The following is a 23,933-nucleotide window of genomic DNA, read 5'->3' on the forward strand; positions in this document are numbered from 1 at the left end:
GTACCCAAGTCCCGCCCTCTTCCATTTCCGCCAACTCTGGAGCTAGCTTGTGCAAGGGCGTGGCCTCAGCGGACGTTGGTCAGCTCGCCGTTGGCTGGCTGCGCGCGGGAGCCCTGCCCCGGGACTCTCGCGCCCACCCCGCCCCTTCCCTTTGAAGCTGGACAAGGAGACACTTCTGTGGCGCATGCGCGTCACACAAACGAACTGGCGGGGAAGTTTGTGGGTTGCGCACGCGCAGTTGAGATCAGGAGGAGGGAAAAATGGGTTCTTTTAAATGACCAGGGATTTGCGCATGCGTTTTACTGCTCTCTGAAGCCGACCCCCGGGGACTAGGGCTCCTCCTTGCACATGCGCAGGAGGTTCAATGACAGTCGAACGTTGATTTAAGGTGAGGGAAGGCCGGGGGGTGTTGCATGGCCGGGGGAGGGCGGCCCTGCACCCCCTGCGTAGCCTTTCCGAGCATTTCCTGCATCTTGCCATCTAGACCCGCAGAAACCAGTTGTACCACTATAGGGTCTCTGGGCCTTCAAAACACCCTTGACCCTAAGACCTCTGACCCCGGTCTAGGAGTCACACCAGCTGAGCAGTGTGGGAGGGGCGGGCAAGAGGGGTCTCGAAGTGGGCAGATGAGTTCTGCGCTCAGGCTGGGGCAGGGTCGTTCCCTGGAGGGCGGGAAATGGAGGAAGAGGGCGTTTCCTACAGGTGTCATTTGACCCCTGTTCATTTCCCTCTGTTTAGGCTCCAGGGAAAAGATCTGGTCATGTTGCACGTGACCCGAGGGGTCTGGGGGTCCACGGTCCGAGTATGGCCCCTGTTGCCCGCACTCCTCGGGACTCCCCGGGCCCTGTCGTCCCTGGCGGACAAGATGGGGGTGTACCGCAAGATGTGGAACCCCACGGAGCCCCGCGATTGGGCCCAGCAGTACCGCGAGCGCTTCATTCCGTTCTCCAAAGAGCAGCTGCTCCGCCTTCTAATACAGGTACCGCCCGTCCCGGGTCCAAGAGCTTGGGGACTACGATTCCCGGCAGGCCTCGCGGCTGTGGGGGCCCTGCACGCCGTGAGGGACGGCCCTGTTGACTCCTGGGAATTGTGGTTCCGGGTCTCGTTAGAGTCCCAAGTGGCTTGTGTAGGGGCCAGAACTCTTGAGATGCAGGTGCAGCATAGATTCTGGACTTGGGCTGTCTTCTGGGCTTAACAGGCATTTGCTTAAAGGAGCATGGGTTTCTCTCTGTAAAATGGGCATAATAATTATTCTCTCAATATTATTTATACTATCTAATAAAAATTGTATCTACAAATTCACAAAGCTATAAGCATAATTATTATTATTTTTTTGGGGGGCTACTAAGGATTGAACTCAGGGCTCTCGACCACTGAGCCACATCCCCAGCCCTGTTTTGTATTTTATTTAGAGACAGGGTCTCACTGAATTGCTTAGCACCTTGCTTTTGCTGAGGCTGGCTTTGAACTCTTGATCCTCCTGCCTCAGCCTCCCGAGCCACTAGGATTATAGGCATTCACCATCACACCAGGCTTATAATCATAATTATTATCACACTATTTGAATTCTTACTCTGTGGCACAATGCTAAGAATTTTTCATATATTTAATTATAAGAGATCACCCCCATTTTATAGATGAAGTATGCAGAAGGAAAATGACTCAACCAAGGCCACAAATAGAGTGGCCCAGATTTTTTTTTTTTTTTTTTGGGTATCGGGATGAACCCAGGGTGCTTAACCACTAAGCCACATCCCCCAGCCCTTTTTAATATTTTATTTAGAGACAGAATCTTGCTGAGTTGCTTAGGGTCTTGCTAGGTTGCTGAGGTTGGCTTTGAACTTATGATCCTCCTGCCTCAGTCTCCTGAACTACTGAGATTATAGGCTGCACCATTGTGCTGGCCTGGTGGCCCAGATTTGAACCTAAATGCCTTAATTCCAGAACTGAGCCTGGATTAGGCTGGGCATTTACCTGACCTTAACAGTGAGTACCTTCTTTCTTTCTTTTATATCCTTGGATGCTTTCTTTCTTTTTTTTTTTTTAATATTTATTTGGTTGTAGATGAACATACAGTATCTTTATTTATTTTTATGTGATGCTGAGGATCGAACCCAGTGCCTCACACATGCGAGGCAAACACTTTACCTCTGAGCTACAGCCCCAGCCCCTCCTTGGATGCTTTCTTGACCTCACCCCAGTCTTAGTACTGCTCCAGATCTTGAGCTCTTCCACCCACCACCATCATCATACCCGTCATTATTGAGAATCAGCCCTCATTTTAACAATGATTTACTGAACACCTGCTGAATGTACAGAGTCCTTTACTAGACTACACACACACACGTAAATATATGGACACATAAACCTCATCAAATTCTCCCCATAGTCCTCTGAGAAAGAGGCTGTGATCCTCTGCTGCCTATGAGGGAACCGAGGCCCCGAGAGTGAAGATGTTTACCCAGGGCACTGAAAAAGGATGTATATCAAGGAAGTTCAATATGTGTGCTCTGGAGTCATACAGGCATGGATTGGGATCACTTCACACAGACATGACCTCGTTGGGGTCACATCACACGGACAAGAAAATTACTTCCACAGGGCCTCAGTTTCCCTCTGGAAAAACGGAGGTTATAATTTTACCACCCCCTGTGCTCTGGAGGATGACATTATGCCATCAGACAGCAGGTGGCACACAAGAAGCCCTGTGTGAATGTTGGTAAGTAAGTGTCAAAATGGGAGTTCCAGCCTCCCTGCCCTCAAGCCATCTGGTTTTCACTGTATTGGGCTGCCTTGGCTTTTTGGTCCAAAAAATGGGTCAAACTCCTTCCTCAGCCCCAAGTATACAGTTTTTGAAAAGCCTAGAGTTCTGCTTGGCTGGTGGTACACTCCTGTAATCCCAGCAGCTCAGGAGGCTGAGACAAGAGGATCCCAAGTTTGAGACCAGCCTGGACAACTTAGCAAGTCCCTAAGAAACTTAGTGAGACCCTATCTCAAAATGAAAAATAAAAAGGGCTGGGGATGTAGCTCAGTGGTAAAGAGCCCCTGGGTTCAATCTCTAGTACAAAAAAGAAAAAAGCCTAGAGTTCTGATTGTGTTATGGGCGACCAGGGAAAGAGTTCCTCCCACGGGGAAGAGGAAAGAGGCCTAAAGAGGTTTTCCTTCCCGAGGTGACAGGAATTCCACTCCAGCCCGGCAGAGAAGGTGGCTCTGAAGGAGTTCTCAGCCCATGTGGACTTCTGCACCCTGTTCCACTACCATCACATCCTGGCCAGGCTGCAGGTGAGGACGGGCCTCTCCCTCCCTGTCGTGCTGTTTGCTCTTCAGTTCAGCTGGTCACTGACACCTGCTTCCTCTAAGCACTGGAGATGCAGCTGTGAATGGACAGGTGTGGCCACTCCTTCATGGAGCTGGGGTTCCCGATGGGGAGGCAAAGAAATAAAATGAATGTAAATCTGATGCCTGTTAGGGTGAGTGCCACTAAGAACAACATGGTCATGTGGGGTAGAGGGACCAGCTGGGGGCTTTCTAGACAGGGTGCTTGGGAAAGGGCTCCCTGAGGAGGTGACAGGTAGGCTAAGACCTCAGTAAGGAGAGGGAGCAAGACTGAGGTCTCTGGGGAGGGTGCTCCAGAGAGAGCAGCAAATGCAGAGGCCCTGAGGGCGAGGAGGCCTGGAGGGAGACTGCCAAGGGGACAGAGGGCCTGGGACATATCGTCCTGGGCCCGCGGGCCAGTTCTCTGCTGGGACTCTGAGTGAGCTGGGAAGCACAGAGGGCTCCGAGCAGAGATCTGAGCTGACTTAGGTGTTGACAGGATCCCTCTGACTTTCTGTCGGGAACAACCTATTAAGAGCCTGTTATGCTTGTCCAGGGAGAGATAATGGAAGCTCCAGAAAGAGTAATAGCAGTGGAAGTGGTGAAAAGTGGTCAGAGGCTGTTGATGGTTGGAAAGCATCGGCGTTTTCTGTTGGGGGGGCTGGTGAGGGAGGGAGACAAGGCAGGGCTGCCTCCGGTGTCCCCAACCTGAGCCTCTGGGAGGATGGAGCTGCCATTAACTGAGATGAAGAAGATTGCACTTGGGGCGGGGCAGGGGGAAAGAGAGCTCCTTTAGACTTAGGAATTTGAGCTGCCTGTGGAACAGGCAGGTAGAAAGGTGACTGGGATATATGGGCCTGGGCTGAGAAAGCTCTGGAAGGATCTAGACTGTACTAAGTGAGACCACCAAGGAATACCTGTTGTCTTAGGCTAGGCTTCTTTAAAAAAAAAAAAAAAACACCAAGAAATGGGAGCTTAAACAACAAAGATTGACTTCTCACAGTTCTTAAGGCTGGAAGTCCAGGACGCAGGGGCCAGCAGCTTGGTGTCTAATGAGGGCTGCGTCCTAGTTCATAGACAGTGCCCTCTGCTGTGACCTCACGTGGTGGAAGAGGGAGAGAGAGCTCTGGGGTCTCTTTTTGTAGAGGTATGGATCCCATTCATGCCTTAATCAGCTCCCAGAGGCCCTCCCGCCTCACATCACGTCGGGATTTGGATTCCCACTTGTGAATCCTGGGGACACTTGACATTCAGTCCACTGCAGGTGTGTGACGGTGCACCAGAGGACTGCCAGCCTTGGTGCCCAGGGTTTTTCTTGGTTCCGTTATGTAGGCATGGTGACTGACCTGGGCCTCCAGCTCCTCCAGAGGTTAAACTGATGCTGAGTGGCCCAGGGCCCGGCCATAGGTCAGTGTTAGCATAGATTCTGGGGTGGCTGTGGCCTCAGGCAAACCGAGACAATCTTATTGTGCAGGATCCTGCAGGGGCTCGGGGTTTTCATCGCTGGAGCTGGTCAAGGGCCAGGCCTTTGGAATGTGCAGGACACCTCAGGCCTGCGAGCCACCCTCTCTGCGCCCTGCTACTGTCTTCCATGGCCCCCCTCCTTGCTTTGATAGTAGCACGGCCCTCTTGGCTGAGTACCCTGGGTCAGGCTCTTGACTCCTTCCTGCAGCCCCGAGAGGCAGCTGCCAGGCAGAAATGGAGGCCCTGGGAGGCCTGGAAGTGCCCACGACCACAGTTCACAGTGGGGGAGACACAGCTCGAGCCCCTGCACCCTCTCTCTTCATGAGGCACCCCTGGCCTCAAGAGGCAGTGTTGTTGTTGTTTTTCTTTGTCTTGCAGAATATTTTCTTATATAAACATTGAAACAGAGAGGCAGACAGAATATGAATGAGTATGCCTGTGTCTCGAGGCAGGAGATTGTACACACGGGTGCTGGGGGCAGGGTGGGAGGGGCCGAGGCAGGACGGCGGGGGTGATCACTGCTGATGATCTGTTTCTCAAGGAAGCCTGGGTCTGACCAGGCAGGGAAGGAGTCCGAGCGGCCCTGGTTCAGACACTAGTTTGGTTGTTCATTAGTGATGCCAGTGACCTTGGCAGGTGACCTCTCTCTGAACCTTCTTTCCCTTATTCATTCATTCATTGATTTCACTTGATAAATATTTATTGAGCTCCTACAGTGTCCTCTGAATGGTTCCAGGTCCCAGGGCACAGCAGTCAGCACGACAGATGTGTGTGTTTGCCTCGTGGGGACTCTCATGCCAAAGAGGCAGAGAGAAGCCCCACACCTCCGAAGGTGCTAAGGACTAAGGATCAGGGTGGCCAGATGAAGCACAGGACAGCCAGTTTATTCATTTCCAAGGGCGGCTGTGTCACATTTCTGTAAACGAGGTGGCTTTAAAACAACAGACATTTAATCCCTGTTCAGAAGACCAGAAGTCCGAGGTCAGGAGTGGCAGAGCTGGGTCCCCTACGGGCTCCACGGGAGGAACAGGGAGGAATGTCCCATGCCCATCTCTAGCCTGTCACGGTGATGTCAGTCACAGTGTCCCTTGGCTTGTGGATCCTCCTTCCAGCCCCTATCACCAGCATCACATGCCTTTCTCTGTCTCTTATGAGGGCATTCATTCTCCAACCCAGTGTGATCTTATCCTGATCTTTACCTTCTATTCCTCTGAAAAGACCCTTTTTCCAAATGAGGTTATATTTTGAGATTCTGAGGGGGTGTGAATTTTTTTCCCTGTACTGGGGAGTGAACCCAGGGGTACTCTACCACAAAGGTACACCCCCAGCCCTTTTAAAAAATATTTTGTTTTGAGACAGAATCTGACTAAGTTGCCCAGGCTGGTCTTGAACTTGCCATCCTCCTGTCTCAGCCTCTGGAGTTCAGTGGGGATTGCAGGCATGAGCCACTGCACTTAGTTGGGGGTGGGGAGAATGGAAATTTTTTAAAATTCATTTTTTTCCTTTGTGGGGAATATGAATTTTTAGGCAATACTCTTCAGCCCACTATACTCCATTAAATTTGAATTTCAGATACTATAAAGAAGTTTTTTAGTGTTAGTATGCCTTAACAACATGGTCCTCAAATATTGCATAGGACGGAGGACCTCAAAGTTCTTTCTATCTATCCATTCATCAATCAATCAATATTTTTTCCCCTAGATCTGGCAGCCATAGTTGAGGAGAAAAAGAAAGCGATGTTTTCCAATTTTGGGAAAGGGCCTCCCCTGAGGTGGTGACATTTGAGTAGTGATCTGAAGGAGGCCAAGAGGCAGCCATGAGATCTGAGGAAATAGTGAATGCAAAGGCCCTGAGGCAGGGGTGCCTTTGGTGTGTAGAGGGAAGAACAAGCAGACCCCTGAGGCTAGAGCCGAGTGAGACAAGGGGCAAGGGCTGGGGATGAGGGCAGAGAAGAAGCCAGGACAGATACTGCAGAGTGACTTGTGTGAAGGACACAGCCAGGGAGCCCTGGGAGCCCAGGGAGGGTTCTGAGCAGGGAGGGACCATGAGCGGAGACAGGCGCCCTCTGGCGGCTGGTGGGAGAACAGACGGGGTGAGGGCTGGGACCAGGAGCCAGGCCGCAGGGTGGGGGTGGGGGTGGGGGAGTGCGGTGGTCCAGCAAAGGTGGCCAGGAGTTGGTGCATCCCCAGTGAGTGGATGCGTTCGGGCTGTGCAGGCCAGGGGCACAGGGTTCTGTGCGGATGGGGAACAAAGCTGACTGTCCCATCTGTGTCTCAGACCATGGGGCTAGGAGCTTCCTGTCCTGGGTCTGTTTCAGCTGGGGTACGGTGGGGATTGACCGATGGGCTGGACGTCCCGGGAAGGGAGCATCCCTGATGACCCTCCGGCCCTGGGCCTTGGCGCTGGGAAGGATGCAGTTGGCATCTCCTGAGATGGGCAGATGGTGAGAGGCGCAGGTTTGGGGTCCAAGCTGGGCCTTGGTGTGAGACCGGGGTTGGGAGGTGCCTTGCAGGAAGCACAGGGAGGCCTGCTGATGTCTGCAGGGGCTTGTTGGGGCGGCCCTCAGGCGAGGTGTCAGAAACCTAGAGTCCTCAGCAGGCCACGGTGTCCAGGTCCCCAGGTCCCCAAGGGAAGGCTCCAGGATAGAAAGGGCAGCAGTAGCCCTCACCAGCCCTCACCAGGACCCAGGTGAGTCTCTCATTCTGGGTGAGGCCTGGTGCCAGGGGCTGGGCTTCACTGAGGAGCCATGCCAGGCCTGCCCCTTCCCGTGGAGAGCTGCCCACGGGTGGTGGGACAGTTGTGAACCAGGTGAATGGACAGAGATGATGGGCACCGCGGGGGGGGCCGAGGACAGGGTTCTGTGTGGGCTGAGGACAGGTGGCCTTGGGTCTGTTCTTGGGTCCGCGAGCAGAATGGAGCCAGGTTGCCCTTCCTTTAGTGTGGAGCTTGCTCTTCAGTCTGTAGCTGCCAGCGTCATGTGGCTTTTACATTTAAAATACTTATAATGAAATGAATTTTAGACATTGCATCCTCAGTTGCTTTCATCGTGTTTCAGTGTTTAGCGGCCACCCGTGGCCAGCGGTGACTCATGGGACAGCACAGATCTAGACTGTTCAGGAGATCCTACTGGGCAGCGCTGCTTTGGGCTCCTTATTGTCATCCTAAGGGTGACTATGTCCATGGTGTCCGTGACAGTATTCCTTAGACCTGGCTGCTTTTGCCCGGCCAGGATCCTCAGCCTGGGGCTGGGGGATTTCTGAGAGTTGTGGGCAGAGCTGCCTGTGACAGAGGAGGTGAGATCCGCTGACCTGCTCTGGGAAGGAGGCTGGAGGGGACAGAGTCTCCCAGCAGGGGCCTGTGCAGGGCGCCTGAGATGGAGGAGCGACAGCCCGCATGGCTGGTGCCCAGCCACCAGGGGTCTGCAGTGCTGGTGCCTGTGGGCCTTGCTGTGCGGCCGTGGTCCCTGAGGGCATCAGGAGGCCCTGAAGGGCTTAGTAGGTGGGTTTACTTCCTGCCTGTATGACCTTGGGTGCTTCTTGGCCTCTCTGTGCCTCAGTGTCCACGCCTGTAAATGAGGATGACAATGGTGCTGCTCTCCTACTGTAGGAATGCACCATCAGCCCTTCCAAGTGTCCCCGCATCAGACTGCGTGCTTTTCATCTATTGTTGTGGTTGTTTGCCAAGCTCTCTGGCAGCTGTGTGGAGAGCGGGTCAGCAGTGGGGGCCCCTGGGATTTTGAGGACACCACCAAGAGGGCCATTGGCTGCATGGGGACGGGAGGAAGCGGTGGTGATGTGGCGGGCAGGCTGGTGGGGAGGAGGGAGCCGCTGAAGTGCTGACCTGCTCTGGAGCAGGATTTATGGGCGAGCGTGGCCAGGTTCCTGGCTAGAAGCCCTGGGTGACTGTGCGGCTCCCCCCCCCCCCCAGCCTGGCTGCCGAGCCTGATGAGTGCAGAGTTCTTTCCCCCGCCAGCTCTGAGGTCCTCTGTCTCAGTCTGCAGCTCAGCCCCAGAACTGGAATTTCTCAAGGTCACAGCGTGCCTGAGAAGGTGGCCCAAGGGACCCACTGTCAGCCTGGGAAGCGGGAGCCAGGCGCTAGACTCCTGTGCTCAGCCAGCACATCCAGCCCGACCCTTCACTCAGATGAGCACCTGTCCCCTGGCCTTCCGCCTCTGCCCTGGCTCCCTGGCCGCCTCGGCCTGGCTCTCCGCCACCAGCCTTTGGGCAGCCACTCTGCCCACTTGGAGGACCTGCCCCCCTTTCCTTCCAACCAGGTTGCTCCTGAAGGCTCCTGTCCTGGGGGACACGCTGGGGCTGAGTGTGGGCTGGCTCTGTGAGAGGCACTTTCCCTCTACAGGGGCTCGGTGCTGCCTGGGACCAGTCGTGTGTCCTCCTGAGGCCCATCTCTCCACCAGCCGAGCAGGCTGGGCAGCTGGAAATGCACTTTCTTCATCCGTTCAACAGTTTTGAGGGGCAGGGGGTGTGGGTACCTAAGATGAGGTGGACAAGGCCAATTGGGGAGGGGTCTGCCAAGTCACGGGAAGGTTCGGCCTTCTGTTCCAATGTGGGAAGCTGTTGGGGTGGGGGTGGGAGAGCTGCAGATGACCCAGGTGTGTCCTGTGGAGACCAAGAGTCATGCAGGGCAGCAGAAGCCCCAGGTTGTGGCTGAGGTGAAAGACAAGCTGTCTGTGGGGAGGAAGGGGGGACACGGGGCCGGGGGTCAGCAAGTGGACTGGTAAAGAGGGCACGTGGGGGTGAGGAGAGGGGAATCGGGAGCCCAAGGTCTCTGATGTACCATCTGCACTGAAACCCGGAGGAGGCGGGTGGGGCAGGTCCTCTCTGGGCCAGGTTAGGTTGGACACCCGCTGGGAAAGTCAGGAGGTGCTGAACACAGGGGTCTGGCCTTGGGGCACAGGCCTAGGGTGTCTGGGGAGTGGGGCTGGCCAAGGGAATCTGGATGCCCGTTTTTCTGGGCGGCTGAGAATGGCGGGGTGATTTGGTGGTGGGCTCTGTGGTTTGGTGACTGTGACCTCCGTAAAGAAGTACCGCGTAGGGAGTTGGTGTTGGTGCCGCAGCTCAGCGGCTGGCTCAGAGGAGACAGAGGGCCAGGGGTTGGTGTCTCGTGTCTCTGCACCACGGAGATGATGCTGAGCACAGCCTCCTGCCATCCTGTGGCTCTGCGCCCCCTAGGCATTGTCTTTGTCCCCACATGGTCACCATCCAGTCTGGGGTGTTTTGTCTTCTTTACAAGGTGGTCAGTCAGCTGCGACTCCAGAGGGGGACACAGGGGAGACTCAGGAAAGACAGAGTTGTTGTCCTCAGGGCCCAGAGTCACACTGGCCGGGCAGGGCCTCACGGGCCAGGTGGCAGGGCAGTCAGGGCCCTCACGGGGGTCTCCACAGGAGGCAGCGCAGGTGAAGCTGAGGGCTCCTGGGCCCTGGGCTCTACATGGCATGTCCCTGTCGCCTGGGGTTTGGCCCTGGATGATGCCCGTGGAGGAAGATGTGTCCTGGGGTGCGGGCCCCGGAGGAGGTCTGGCTTGGCGTGGTGGTGCGTAGGCAGGACGAGCTCCCCCGGCCAGCCCGTGGCTGTCTCTAGAGTTGGCCAGTTCTGGGAGGCACGTTCCCCCGGAAAGGTCTTTTGACGTCTCGAAATGTCAGAATGTGCAGAAAACGGAGACCTGCTCCTCCTGCACTGGGCAGACAGGGTCCAGACGGGTCCTAAGCCAGCAGACGGGCAGGAGTGGAGACCAGGGAGCAGGTGCCACTTCTGCTCGGGGACCCTGGGTGGAACTTGAGTTTCCTGGCCATCTGCTCCGTGGCCTCCACCTGGGCGCCCACGCTCACGCAGCAGAGCCAGGCAGCGGGAGCCCGTGGTGGAGAAGAGGCCAAGCTGGAGTGGGCGGGTCGTCGCCTGCGGTGGCGTTTCAAGGAGGTGGACGGCAGGGCCATGTAGGGTACTCCTGAAGAGAGCACGGACGCGGGGCACCCAGCCCCAGGGACCCCAGGGCACAGCACTGCACCTCCTCCTATGTGTCCTGTCTCAGTGCCCTTAAATGTCTTCACATCCTAAGTGTCCCCACGGTCTCTCGTGCCATGACCCAGGCCATGTTTTCCTCCGACTCTCTCCTAGGCCTTATATGACCCCATCAACCCCGACAGGGAGACCCTCGACCAGCCGTCACTCACAGACCCCCAGCGGCTGTCCAATGAGCAGGAGGTGCTCCGAGCCCTGGAGCCCCTGCTGGCCCAGGCCAACTTCTCCCCGCTCTCTGAGGACGCCCTGGCCTACGCGCTGGTGGTCCACCACCCTCAGGATGAGGTCCAGGTACTGTCTTCCAGAGGACCAACCCCTGGAGCTTGGGGCAGGGGCTGCTGGGGGCTGTGCTCCCGAACACAGGGCCCATGCGGCACGCTTGGCGACAGACCAAGGTCACTTCGGTGCCATCTGTTAGGAAAGTCTCCTGACCCAGGGCTGGTGGGCTCGGTGGCAGAGCGCTTCCTCGCCCGCAGGAGGCTGGGATCCATCCCGGCACTGGGAAAAGAAGGGAAGAGAACAGGAGTGTGATGGGGGGATCTTCTCAGGACCGGATCCTGCCGCCACCTTCAGTAAAATTATAAAAATACACAATACAAAGTGCTCGTCCTTTTGGTCAGTGACATTGTAACAAACACTAAAATCTTCCAAAATTCCACATTTTCATGACTTCTAAAATGAACATCTTCCAGAGTCATGTTTTGTCACCTCTGAAACTGGAATGTGACTCAGGCAGTGGTGAGATGTGGCCTAATTGTAGCGCATTTTATTTTGTGTTTGCTTCATAAAACAATGGCATATCTTAAAATCAGTGGCACCTTCAGCTGGATGTGGTGGCACCCGCCTGTGATCCCAGCTACTGACTCTGGCGGGAGGGCCACAAGTTCCAGGCCAGCCTGGGCAGCTTAGTGAAGCCCTGTCTCAAAATGAAAAATAAAAAGGGCTGGGGATGCAGCTCAGTGGTTAAGTGCCTCTGGGTTCAATCTCCAGTACCAAAAAACTAAAAAATATCAGCGGCATCTTAGATTCCAGGAAAGACTATGGTAAAGATGGCTGCTGTGTGCAGGGTGCCATCTTGGATGATGTACTGGTGTGCAGTGCACAACCTGAACAACCACACGTGGCCCAGACACTGACTGATGAGTGGTGACAGGGAGAGCATTTCTGGGGAGAGAGGGATCTAGTTCTGGTCCCCCTCCCTCCATCCCCAGCCTGTGTGCAGCTGCCTCTGCTTCCTTCATCCCCTTTGGCAGGTGACAATAAATTTGGATCAGTACATCTACATGCAGTTCTGGGCCCTGGGCCAGCGAATTGGGCAGATGCCTCGATTGTCCAGTGTGGGCTCCAAGTGGGGCTTCTTCACCAAGTTGCCCCCTGCAGAGAGGTGAGGCGGCCCTTGTTCCCCAGCTGGAGCCAGAGGGAACAAGGTTAGAGCGAGAGGGGACTGACAGGTCAGTGTCTGGGTTTCGGTGTCTGGGGCCTGGGGGGGGAAGGCGAGGAAGGGGCCGACGTGACTCGGTCGGATGTCGCCTGTTCTTCCCTCGGGAGAGCCAGTTACAGCAGTCAGCCCAGAGGAGGAGACAGGGTAGGACCAGTTCTTCCCATGTTCCCGGGGAGGGAGGGAGATTGAGGTTCCCGGGAGGGCCACATTCTGAAGAGGGAGGCGCGGGTCCTGGCCAGGGAGGCCTTGGCTGGCCGGGCCCCTGACCCGCCGTCCGTCCGGCTGTCGGTCAGGAGGTACTTCAAGCGGGTGGTGCTGGCGGCGCGGACCAAGCGGGGCCACCTGGTGCTGAAGAGCTTCAAGGACACGCCCCTGGAGGGCCTGGAGCAGCTGCTGCCGGAGCTCAAGGTGCGCACGCCCACGCTGCAGCGCGCGCTGCTCAACCTCACGCTGCTGGTGTCGGGCGTGGTCTTCTTCGTCAACGTGGGCATGGTGGTGCTCTCGGACCTCAAGATGGCCACCTCCCTGCTGTTCCTGCTCTTTGCCATCTTCATGGGCCTGCGGGCCTCCCAGGTATGTGGTGGCCGCTTCCCGCGCTCCCGCAGCCGGCCAGCGTGCTTCGCGGGCCCCCCTCCGGGTCTACTCCAGGTGCCCTAATGGGAATCACGGGGGACCTGCCTTGCAGGGGTGTTGTGAGGGTTCAGTGAGCGAGTCCGGGAAAGGCCCTGGGCTGGCACCTGCCTGGGATAGTGAGATGCCCTCCAGGCTCTCCACCCCTCCTGGAGCACCTGCTGTAAAGAAGCTCTGTGTGGATCTGGTGGAGGGCGTGCGTTTTGGACCCAGACTGCCTGACTTTGAATCTGACTCTACCGTCTGTACCTGTGTGATCTTGAGCACATGGCTTAACCTCTCTGTTTCAACTGTCACATCTGCAAAGTGGGGATGATAATAGGATCTAAGTAATAGGTTGGAGTGGGGATTAAGTGAATAAATATGCATATAGGGCTGAGAACAGAGCCTGGCACACAGTACAGGAAGTACCATGTGAGAGTCAGCTATTAAGATGATGATTATTATTACTGATTGGACTATTTGTTCCATGAGTTTTTACCCTGGCTGGGTATCATTATCACTGGGAGAGATGGTTTACAAATGCAGCCTTCTGGGCTCTGGCCCAAATGAACTGAATTGGAAACTCTGGGACTAGGGCCTAGGAAATTGTATTTTAATAAGCTCCCTTCCAGATTCTGCTACATGTGAGTGCAGGACAGCCTCATACAGTTGCTCAGGTTGTCCACATCTAAGGATTTATGGCTGGAGAGGCCAGTGAAGACTGACACCCCAGCAGCTGCTCTGCTTGCTGAGCTGTGTGTCTCAGTTGGCCTGAAGGACTCTCTTACTGATTCTCCCCGGGGTTGGCACTGGCTCCAGGGAGTATAGATGGGTGTGAGGTGTCCCCTGTCCCTGATCATTCACTTGCTGGCTCACTAGTTTTCAAGCTGTCTTCAGTCATCCTGATGAGCTCTCAGGGAGGCTGGTCATAAATCCCACGGATAATACCACGCTGTCCTGGCCCAGAGGCTGCTGGCCGCTCGAGCTACAGGAGGGCTGGGAGGGAGAGCTTCCTGCTGCGGGCTCTCAGGTTCTCAGGGGCCAGTTTAAAACTCAGTCTCTGGTTAATTTAGGCACTCGTTAAGCCCTCCCCCTCCCAGTCGCCTGCTTTCCACAGCTCGGGGCCTTCGGCACAGTTGCTGCTCCTGGACCCCCGTCCCCTCCTCAGGCCTCTTTTCCAGGCCTCTCCCGTCCCCTGGATGCACCAGGTGCACAGCAGATCCCCTGGCAGAATCCCCTCTCCCTCCCCTCCAGGGGGCGCCTCTGCTCCTCCCGTGTTCACAGCCACTTCTCCACCACAGCGCAGCTGGGTGTTTGAGCCAGTCTGGGGCAGCTGGCTCCAGGCAGCCCTCCCCACAGGGCCCTGCACTGGGCACCGTGGCAGGCCGAGCACTGCATCTCCTGATGTCTCCACTCGGGTTTTCCTTCTGTGGATGGGCCTCTGCCCTGCAACTTCCTGCCCTCTTCCCGCCTCCGCTCAGCCCAGGGGACCCAGAGCCGGCCTTGCCCTTTCCCCAGCACCAGCCTCAGCTGACTGAGCCTCACTCGTGCTTCTTGCTGGGCACACTGGGCATTCCTGTGGCACTGTGCCCGCCTCTGCCCTGCTTCCTCTCCTCTGCCTTTGCATATGCTGTTCCTGTAGACCCAAATTCCTTTCCCACCTCATTGTGCTGGCCAGCTCCTGCTCACCCCTGCCCGAGGCCCAGAGGCTGCCTGCCCTGGGAAGCCTTTGTGGGCAGCTCAGAGCAGGATGCTGCTCCTGGGGGCCTGCTGCACCCTGGCTCCCTGTGAGTCCCCGGAGCTCCTCAAAGAGCAGGCCCCTGAGCAGCCTGCGGGGGTTGAACTGCTGCCCCAGAGACGTGTGGGCCCCATCTTGCCCTGAGGGAGAGGGGCCGGGCACATGGACACTGATGGCCACCCCGGGGGAGGTGGAAGCAGGGTGCAGGAGCCCAGGATGCAGCGCCGTCTGCCCTGCCCCTTGAGGAGGAGGCAGCGAGGATTCTCCAAGAACAGAGCAGGGGCAGCCTGGCTGGCTGGAGGGCCAGCGCCTGTGAGGGCAGGGAGTGGGCTGCACTCGGAGGGGACAGGCAGGAAGGGAGTGGGTCCAAATCTCTAGGGAGCCATGGGAGAGCCTTGAGCAGGGGCGGGACAGGGACCGACCACAGCAGGAGACTGAGCCCAGGGAGGGGCTGGGATGCTGCCCTTGCAGGAGAGGATCAGGCCTGAGTGGGGACGGAGCAGGGGGCTGGGGCTGAGGCTGAAGCTGGCGAGGAGTGGGCCAGGACAGGGTTGGGGGTCTGGCCTTGGCTTAGTAGGTGGTGGGGCCTCTCCAGATGCCACTCCAGGGGAGGAGGAGCAGGTGGGTGGGGGGAGATGCTGTCAGCGTGGGTGGTGCTGTGTTGAAAGGACACAGGGGACCTTTGGGTCCATCTGCGTGTGGTGGAGTGGCAGGACCTCCTCCTTCCACGTGGGAGGAGCCAACTCCATAGGCTGGAGAGAAGGAGACACAAACCTCCTGCCTCTCGTCCTCCATTAATGGCGATTGACCCCTTGCAGGACAGAAGCCAGGGTGCTGGGCTGGCAAGAAGTCACCGCCCCTACATAGCTGAGTCCTTGGCATAACGTGGGCCACTGAGCCATGTTCTGGGCTGTGTTCCTGCAGAAGCGCGTCACCTTAGACCTCTCTAGGAGACAGGTGGCACTCTGTAGGCACCCCCACCAGGCTGTCCCATGGTAGCTGATGTTTGAGTGCTCGGGTGTGGCCAGGCTCTGCCCTGGGCCCTCCATGATCCCTGGGTTGACTTCTGGACCCTCCTGGGCATCAGTTCACCTCGCTGCACAGACAGTGCTACCCCAGGACTGAGGTCTTAGCCAGGGGCTTGCAGCTGGCAGGGGCATGGTGGGGACAGGCATGGTGGCTGCAGCACCTAGTGGCCTCGAACTCCTTTTGTGGATGAATGGAGGAATCTGAGCACAGGTTTCCTGCGTGAGCCCAGAGGGCTGGGGTGGGCTCTCCCCTCTGCTCCTCAGGGACGCGAAGCAAGGAGGTGCCAGGAGGGAGGGGATGCGAGGGACACGTGGGCTCAGGTCTGCCTCTTCTTCCCTCACTGCTCTTCGCAATTTAATAGGTAAAACCTTTGTTCATTATGCAAAAATTCACACAAGGCAGAAATAGAATAGCGGGATGAACCCCCAAGTAGGCAGCACCCAACACCAAGAGCAAGTGTGATTTCATCCAGAGACCCACCACTGCGTCACTTTGGAGCAGACCCTAGACGTCTCATCTGGAAGTAAGGAAGTCTGTCAGCCACAGACGAGGACTTACTGTAATAGGCACTTCTGAGGCTGAAACTCACGCAGCTTAGAAATCCACCAGGCAGACTCATTAGCCTGGGGCCAGAGGAACCAGCCAGTGCAGGCTGGTATAAGCTGGTCTTCCTAAGGGCTGCCTGGGAGCCTCTGGGGCCGAGAGAATGTGTGTTAAAGTTCTCCTCCCCAGGCTCAGCCTTGGGGACTAGTAGGTTTTCAACACCATCCTCTACCTCCCTGTGGTGAGTCTGCCGGAGGGACAGGTGTGCAGGGCTGGGCGGGGCAAGGCTGGTTGCCCGGCTGACCCTGCAGCTGTCCTGGGCAGATGTTCGGGCAGCGGCGCAGCGTGCAGGCCCTGGAGCTGGCGCACATGCTGTACTACCGCAGCACGTCCAACAACTCGGAGCTGCTCAGCGCCCTGGCCCTGCGCGCGCAGGTCGAGCACAGCAAGGAGGCGCTGCTGGCACACAGCTTCCTGGCCCGGCGGCCAGAAGGCATGTGTGGCCCACCAGAAGGTAGGCCTTGTTCTGTCCTGTCTAGCCAGGCCATGTCCCTGTCCCTCTGTGGCCCCCGCCCCAGGGAGACACCATCTGCATGCCACCTACTCCCTCCAGCGCCCAGTGCTGGTAAACCTGACAGATTTTCAAGGAGACCCTGTCCTTCAGCAGACAGGACCCCGAGCCCAACCCTGACCTGCCTCTCTTGACCTCCGTCTGCATGAGGGTCCTGGACCAGTGGCCCCTCTTCTGCATTCTTTACTGTACATGAGCCCACACTCCTGCAGACTTGGTCCCCACCCTGTGTAGGCCCCAGGTGGTCCCCGTCAGGACACCTGCACTCGTCTTCCTTGCATGAGGCCCTGGCTTCTCTCCAGATGAGGGTCCTGTGCCTGTTCCATTCCCCTTCCAGTGTACCCCTAGGCTTTCCCAGACCTGGGCTCCCCCTGCTGGCCCCTCCTAGCCCTTGCTGGTCCCAGTCTGACCTCACACCTGCCTGTTCCCCTGCAGAGACCTCCAGGTGGCTCCAGTTAGAGGTGGAGAAATGGCTTCTGGCCCAGTCAGGCTATGAAGTGGCCTTCAACGGATCTAGGGCCCTGGCCCACCTGCAAGCCCTGACCCCCAGTATGGGGCTGTACCCTCCCCCGGGTTTCCCCAAACTAGACCCGTTAGCTCCAGTCACTTCTGAGTCCTCCCAGGCCGCACCCAGTAGTAGCAACAACTGACTGCACCCTCCCCGCCCTGTCCTGCCTGCCACCTGGCTAGGAACCAAGACCCGCCTCCTCCATGCCAAGCTGTCAATCACGGACACTGTGTCATTCTCCAACTTCCAGTTACTGACAGGCTATTATTTTTGCTACTCTGTATACTTAAATCAGCCAACCAAGGCAGCTGCAGTTGCTAGGCAGCCCGGCTTCTCGTGAACAGCCTATCACAGCTATTTAGCTCCCTTCAGTTGCATTTCTTAGTCCCACCCCCGGAACATCCAAATGTGGTGAGGCTGAGGAGATGAGGTGTCGGCCAATCACAGCTGTTCAGCTCTGGCTTCGATGAACTCCCAGGCCCAGCTGTGGAAGCCGTGCCCTCCCGAGGCTATATATCGCTGTCTTCTTAGCCTCCCTGGGGGGAACTGCCCACCAAGTACACCTGGGCGGGGCTCCAGGCCGCAGCCAGTGACAGCCGTTTGGCCCCGCCCCCTGGCAAACAGCCAATGACAGCTGCTGGGCACCATCAGTTTTGCGCAGCCAGTTGTCTGCAGAGAACCAACCAATCAGAATTTCCAGAGGAACCTGCTCTTTGTGTCCATTGCTGCTGTGTGGTGGGCCATCTGGTCAACTGCTGACCAGGGTGTCCTGGATGAAGGGGTTGGGAACCTGGTGCCAGGCAGAAGCTGTGGGCCTGGAAGACCACCCCCACCCCAAACTTAGGCTCCCAACAGCCTCAGGTGCCTTCCTCACCTGGGTCCTTCACCCTTTCTATAGAAACTACCTCTGCCTGGATTTCCCCACCGCCAGTGCCCAGTGCAGTATTTATTATCTGTCAGTTTCTCTCCTGTCTCCCAGAGGAATAAATCATGTTTAATACATCTGGCTGAGTAGGGTGGCTGCAGGAGTTGGGAACGAGGGGTGGTATTAGAATCCTGGAAAGGATGGACTCTGGGTCTTGGAGGGATACTAGTGCGTGCGGATGGTTCCTGGACAGAGGAAGCTGTAGTTGTAGAGACTGGATTTGTGGGTGACAGAAGAGGATCTTAGAAAGACCGGTTCCTGGGGGGAAGCCATGGTTTGCGTCTGGGTCTCATGAACAGGGAGATAGGGTGGTCAAGTGCAGTTGTGCAGATTGTTCCCACAGCCAGGAGAAAGGTGGCTGTGGAGTCCAGTCCATGCCAGTGTCCAACTGTGGGACCAGGTCAGCCAGAAGGAGGGGTGTGCCCTCTGATATTTACTAAGATGTTAACAACTAGGTAGTCTTTGGGGAAAGGGGGGAAAGAGGAAGGGTTGGGTCCTAGACAGGAGAGGGAGGCTGGTTTCTAACAGGGAAAACGAAAAACTCCTCCCAGAGGGAGCATTAGAGAGAGAGTTAAAAAAAGATCCACAAGGCGCTGGGTTGTGGCTCAGTGGTAGAGTGCTTGCCCAGCATGTGCCAGGCACTGGGTTCCATCTCCAGCACGACAAAAAACAAAAACAAACAAACAAAAAACTAACTAAATAAAGGTATTGTGACCTGTTAGAGTGTTATTTTGACTTGTTTACAGACTCTAACAGTGACCATCTGCAACTTAAAAAATAAATAAATAAAATTTAAAAATTAAACAGTTTAGAAGGAGCGTGGTGGGCCCCAGAGAGTGAGCACCAAGAGACATAAGCTTGAGCCAGCAGAGAGGACAGTGGCTCCAGGCTTGTGATTCCTGACAGGATTTGCTGGGGACTCAGATTGCTGGTTCTTCCTGGACGTGCCTGAAGGTCTAAACTCTCTAAACTCGGGTGCCCGTTACGGGTTCTGGGTCCAAGAGGGGAGGACCTGGCTCTTGAATCTGTGGGAGCAAAAGGGCGCTGGTTCCCAGGAGGCAAGGGGCTGTGGGCTGGGAGACTGGCATTCGGAGGTGGGGCGGCTGAGGTGGGTCCGCCTGGTACAGGAGGGCAGGTGTGTGCACCGGGGCCCTGAAGGCGCCAGGAAGAAGGAAGGAGGCAATGGCAGAAGCCGCGGTTAAACACTTTTATTACGCTGGGGGCTTCCGGGCGAGGCGAGGGGCCGGGGCTGGCGGTCACTCCCGCTTTCGCAGGTGGATGTAGATGATGCCGCTGACCAGGGCGAGGGGGAAGGCCACCCAGGCCAGGGCGAAGCAGTAGCCGAAGCTGCCTCCACGCGGGTGCTTCGCCAGGATCTCCTCCGCGTGAATGGCGTAGATCAGGGCCCCGGTGAACACTGCCACGCCTGCGGGAAAAGGGAAGAGGAGTCATGTTGTGTCCACAGACTTCCTGACTGCCAGGGGGTGGGTACACCGCCGCCTGCTGCTGCTGAGGTCATGGCTCTCTCCGCCAGCGCCAGGCAATGGAGCTACTGAGGGGTCTTGGCAACTAATTTAATTTCTGGCTCCTATTTGCTTCTCCATAGAATGGGACGATCATATCCACCTGTCCATCCATCCATCCATGAAATTTTCTGAGTGTGTGTGTTTTACAACCCTAGCATGCAACAGTGAATTAATAAAACAAGAGCGGGGCTTTGCAGGAACTCAGGAAAATAATATTTTGAAAGCCAGGGACTAAGATTAATTTAGCTCTTTGCACCTTAAGTAAAAAAAAAGGAAATAAAACTCCCTTAAATGTCTGACACAGGGTAGTTACACCAGAAATAACAGCTGGCTGAAATGATGCAATTACCATTGTGATCTCCAGCTCCCCTTTGGGGTATTCATTAGCTATACCTCATCCCTAAGACCCAAATTATTTACCCATCCTCTGGCTCCTTGAACCTCTAAATTCCCTCATACCAGCACCCCCCATGACTCAGGGCAAACCCAGTGCTGTCACTGAGAACTACAACTCCCATCAGCCCTGGGGGCAGAGAGGCAGTTCACTGAGACACTTCAGGTGGTTCTTGGAATGTTGGAAATTGTTCTTTCACCAGGTGTCCCTGGGCCCCAGGCATCCTGACACTTTCCATCCTTCCCCTCAGTGCCCCAAGTAGGGAGGGAAAATGGGGGATGCTCACTGGTACAAAGTTGACACAGGCCAGTGGCATAGAAGAGCCCTCCTCTCCGCATGGTGTAGAGCTGGAACATGAACAGGATGAAGGACAGACAGCAGAGGATGAGGGAAAGCACCATGAGCACCTGCACCGCCTTCAGCCAGCCTGCAGGAAGGAGAAGAGAGAGGTGGAAATCACTGGTCCCACTTTCTGTTTGCTAATCATTTGCCCTGTCCCCTCCTCTGTCCCCCTCTCCCATGAGGAGCCATGTGAGTTTAGATACTTAGTATACTTACATGACCCTGTGACCTTACTAAATTCCTTATCAAGTCTAGTGGTCACTTTGCAGATTTTAGAAGGATTTTTCTACACAAACAAACATGTCTGCTAGGAATAGAGATGCTTTTTACTACACAAGTGCTCTACCACTGAGCCACATTTCCAGTGAGATGCTTTTTACTAATTCCTTTCATTTCATTTTCTTGCCTTAGCTAACTCCAGTACAACACTGAATAGAAATGAGGGCAAACCATTTGCTTTGATCTTAGGGGAAAAGCAAGCCTCCACCATTGAGCCACATCCCAGCCCCACCTCTTTCACTTTTAGATGGGTGAAACTTTCAGGTTCTCGTGGTCCCACCCTTCAAGAAACTTAATGTTCCACCTCCTTGGAATCTGGACAAATTGGTCCCAAGCTCCATTCAGGACACCATCTCCATCTCCTTAAAACTTTGGAAACAGTATCTTCTCAGAATTAGGGGAACTGTCTCCCCGTTCCCTAAACCTATAGCATGTGGAGTTCACCCTTCCTGAATCATAAGGAGGGGACTTTTAGACCAACCTCTTTAGAATCCAGGAGCAACTCATCTCGCTTTCCAGACCAGTGGGCACGCTTCAACCCCACCCACTCAGCCGCAGGGCCCTGTCCAGCCCAATCCCACTTTAGGGGTTCTCAATCCTCTGTCCGAGAGTGGGGAGGAGGCTTGGGGCCCCCACCCCTCAGTCCTTACCATTCTCACTAACATTACTGCAGGCCCATGTTTTGGTGCCGTTGTTCCACGTGCAGTCATACCAGAGATTCAGGGACTCCTTTCCTGGTAGAGTCCACCAAGACTGGGACGGAGAAAGGGCGGAGTTAGGAGGGGAGGATGGGCGGGGTCGGGAGGACCCTAGGAAGGATTAGGAAAAGAGCAAGGTGTGAGGGGGGTGGGGAGGGCACGGGTAGAGTAGGAGAGGGCGTGGAGACTAGAAAAAGCGGGCAGCGCCAGAGTGGTTTTAGAGAAGGGGCGTGGCTTGTCTGCAGGAGAACGGGAGGCCCCGCCTCCAAGAAGGCTTACCTTGTCCAAAGTGGCCACAAAAAGTAGGATGAGAATGAGGATGTGAAGGGCAGAGACAACCAGCAGGAGGAGCGACATGGCTGTGGTGGAAGCCTGGGGAGTGGGTAGTCAGGAGATGGAAGCTTAAGAGGCTGGTACCCAGGCGGATGAGACACCCCAATCCTGAGGGAGAAGGTTAGGGTCTGGACCCCCGGGTCTGAGCGGGGAGGGCTGGGGTCTGGACTCCTCAGGGAGGAGGCAGTTGAGCTCTAGTCTCCTGCGTTTCCCAGGGGCTGGAGAATGCCAGCGTCAGGTCCTGGGTGCTGGAATGAGTAAGACTAGCAGTGTGGCCCCTGTCTCCTCAGATCCCTGTCCCTGGGGACGTATGGGTCAGCTTATGAAAATTCAAGTTGACCCCCACTCCTCCATTTATCAGGAGCTAGGAGACAGGCATCCTTGACTCACACCACTCCCCTCCTGGGGTGGGGAGGAGGGGGACCGGGTGACTCATCTGGTGACTCATCCACCCCTCTGCCTCCAAGCACCAGGGAAACCCCAGCCCCTGGCTATGTCCACGAGGTCCTCACCCCACCCTGCTGCCAGACTGGTGCCTGCCAGACACCTTCTGGGGAAGATGGATGAGAAGGGCCGGGAGAGTGAGGCTGGAGAGGAAGGAGCAGCCTCCCAGCACACTGGAGTGTCCAGAAATGGGGGCCTGGAGGTCCCGCAGACTGAGGTGTCCGCACGCACCCCTTGATCTCGGGCCCTCGGGGAGAGTGGACAGCCCTGGGGAGAAACTGCAGGATGCTTTCCTGTCGGGGACTCTCCCCAGCAGACCCCCAAATCCATGCCGGCCCCACCCCTTCCTGAGTCTCTACCCCAAGTGCTGAGACCCTTTCTTAAATTACAAGAGTATCCACGGGGAGGCGAGAGTGGGGGGTCTCTCGCTGTCTGGGGGTGTCTTTCCCAACCTGCTGCACTCCCAAGTAAATAAAGAAATCCCAGCTCGAATAACGGACTGGAAACTTACCGAGAGCCGCGGAAAAAGTCAAGAGTTGGAGTCTAGTCCCTCGCTCGGGCCTCCGTGCCCCGCCCTTCTCCTCCCTCCTTCCACCCTCTCGAGGCCCCCGCCTCCCTCGCCGCCTCCCTCCCTCCCTCCCTCGCTTTCTCCTCCGTCGGGTTCCCTCCTTCTCCCCACCTCTCTCTCTCTTTCTCTCCGTCTCCCTGCCTAACCCTCTTTCCCTCTCTTCTCTGCTCCTCTCAATATATACTGACCCTTTTATACCCACCCTCACCGCACCCAGCTGAGGTCTGCAGCCAGTGGGAGGAACCCCTGAGAGGGAATTCCCTGAGAGGAACCCCTGCCCAGTGCCCCCTGACGGGCATCCTCTGGGGCTCCCTCCCAGGATTGAGATGTGAAGGCCCTTGGGGCAGACATCAGGGTGGGAGGGTCCGATTCTCAGGCCTCCTGGACTCTGAGTTTTGTCCTGGGGTCCCTCGTCCTGTGTCCTTGATGGACTTTGGGGCTGGATGATGGGAGGGCAGGAGGCCTGGGAGGAGGCAGATTCCTATGACTGGGATTGGGCATGGGACTGGTGGACTTGGCTCTGTGGTGAGGGTCAGAGGAGCCCCTGTTAAACTCTGCAGGGGGTGGGGGGGAAGTTAAGAATCCCAGTGTCCTCATTTCCTGACTGGGTAATCTTGGCCACTTATTTCATTTCTCTGAGCCTCACTTTCCTAATCTGTGTAGTGGGAATCATCATGCTGACAGCAAGCTAATAAACTGATGACAGTAATTCTTCTAGTTCTGAATGAATAAGGTAATGCCAGTACACTGACACACTGGAGACGCGTCTTCCTTCACCAAACGTTTATTGAACATTTCCTGTGAAGCAGAAATCAATAATAAATAAATTAGACATGAATAGTGTGGAGCTTGTCTTCTAGTAGAGGGAGATGGGCAATAAAAAGAAACATACCAGTGAGGAAGACAAATTTGATAGTGATAAGTGCTTTGACCGAAATTGAGCAATGGAGATAATGACTGGATGAGGGGAGGCTCTCTGAAACAGGTAATCAGGGAAGGCATCTTGGAGGAGGTGACATTTACTCTGAGACCCAAAGACAGAAATCATTTGAGTGCTAGGCAGAAGCGGAAGTACAAAGGCTTTAAGAACAAGCTCCAGTTGTTTGGGCAACAGACAGAAGGGCCAGTGTGGCTGGAGCAAAGGGAGCCAGAGGGAATGGTGGGAAGG

General features: G+C 56.0%; 2 protein-coding genes across 2 annotated transcripts; one reads left to right on the forward strand and one right to left on the reverse strand.

Moving 5' to 3' along the window:
• The first annotated feature begins 305 nt into the window (after nucleotides 1-305).
• On the forward strand, nucleotides 306-18,258 carry Tmem143 (transmembrane protein 143). Its single transcript, XM_027920483.2, has 8 exons — nucleotides 306-388; nucleotides 739-979; nucleotides 3,178-3,282; nucleotides 10,911-11,105; nucleotides 12,068-12,198; nucleotides 12,549-12,828; nucleotides 16,502-16,691; nucleotides 17,184-18,258. The coding sequence occupies exons 2-8, from the start codon at nucleotides 761-763 to the stop codon at nucleotides 17,396-17,398; spliced, it is 1,335 nt and encodes a 444-aa protein (XP_027776284.1). The 5' UTR covers nucleotides 306-388; nucleotides 739-760; the 3' UTR covers nucleotides 17,399-18,258.
• Nucleotides 18,259-19,374: 1,116 nt separating this feature from the next.
• Emp3 (epithelial membrane protein 3 (MAM blood group)) lies at nucleotides 19,375-22,799 on the reverse strand. Its single transcript, XM_027920421.2, has 5 exons — nucleotides 22,709-22,799; nucleotides 21,700-21,792; nucleotides 21,373-21,475; nucleotides 20,388-20,528; nucleotides 19,375-19,607 (listed from the first exon to the last, which is right to left on the reverse strand). Exons 2-5 carry the CDS (start codon nucleotides 21,775-21,777, stop codon nucleotides 19,438-19,440), a joined length of 492 nt encoding a protein of 163 aa, XP_027776222.1. The 5' UTR covers nucleotides 21,778-21,792; nucleotides 22,709-22,799; the 3' UTR covers nucleotides 19,375-19,437.
• Between the last annotated feature and the right edge of the window lie 1,134 nt (nucleotides 22,800-23,933).

This window comes from Marmota flaviventris, chromosome 18 (genome assembly GCF_047511675.1).
Source record: "Marmota flaviventris isolate mMarFla1 chromosome 18, mMarFla1.hap1, whole genome shotgun sequence".
NCBI lineage: Eukaryota > Metazoa > Chordata > Mammalia > Rodentia > Sciuridae > Marmota > Marmota flaviventris.

Excerpts from the sequence above, each read along its gene's own strand:
- Tmem143 (XM_027920483.2), top strand. The coding sequence starts at position 761 with ATGTTGCACGTGACCCGAGGGGTCTGGGGGTCCACGGTCCGAGTATGG. Across the intron at positions 980-3,177 it reads TGCTCCGCCTTCTAATACAG|GAATTCCACTCCAGCCCGGC; the intron begins GTACCGCCCGTC and ends CCGAGGTGACAG. Across the intron at positions 16,692-17,183 it reads CATGTGTGGCCCACCAGAAG|AGACCTCCAGGTGGCTCCAG; the intron begins GTAGGCCTTGTT and ends GTTCCCCTGCAG.
- Emp3 (XM_027920421.2), bottom strand. The coding sequence starts at position 21,777 with ATGTCGCTCCTCCTGCTGGTTGTCTCTGCCCTTCACATCCTCATTCTC. Across the intron at positions 20,529-21,372 it reads CAGTAATGTTAGTGAGAATG|GCTGGCTGAAGGCGGTGCAG; the intron begins GTAAGGACTGAG and ends TCCTTCCTGCAG. Across the intron at positions 19,608-20,387 it reads CCTGTGTCAACTTTGTACCA|GCGTGGCAGTGTTCACCGGG; the intron begins GTGAGCATCCCC and ends CTTTTCCCGCAG.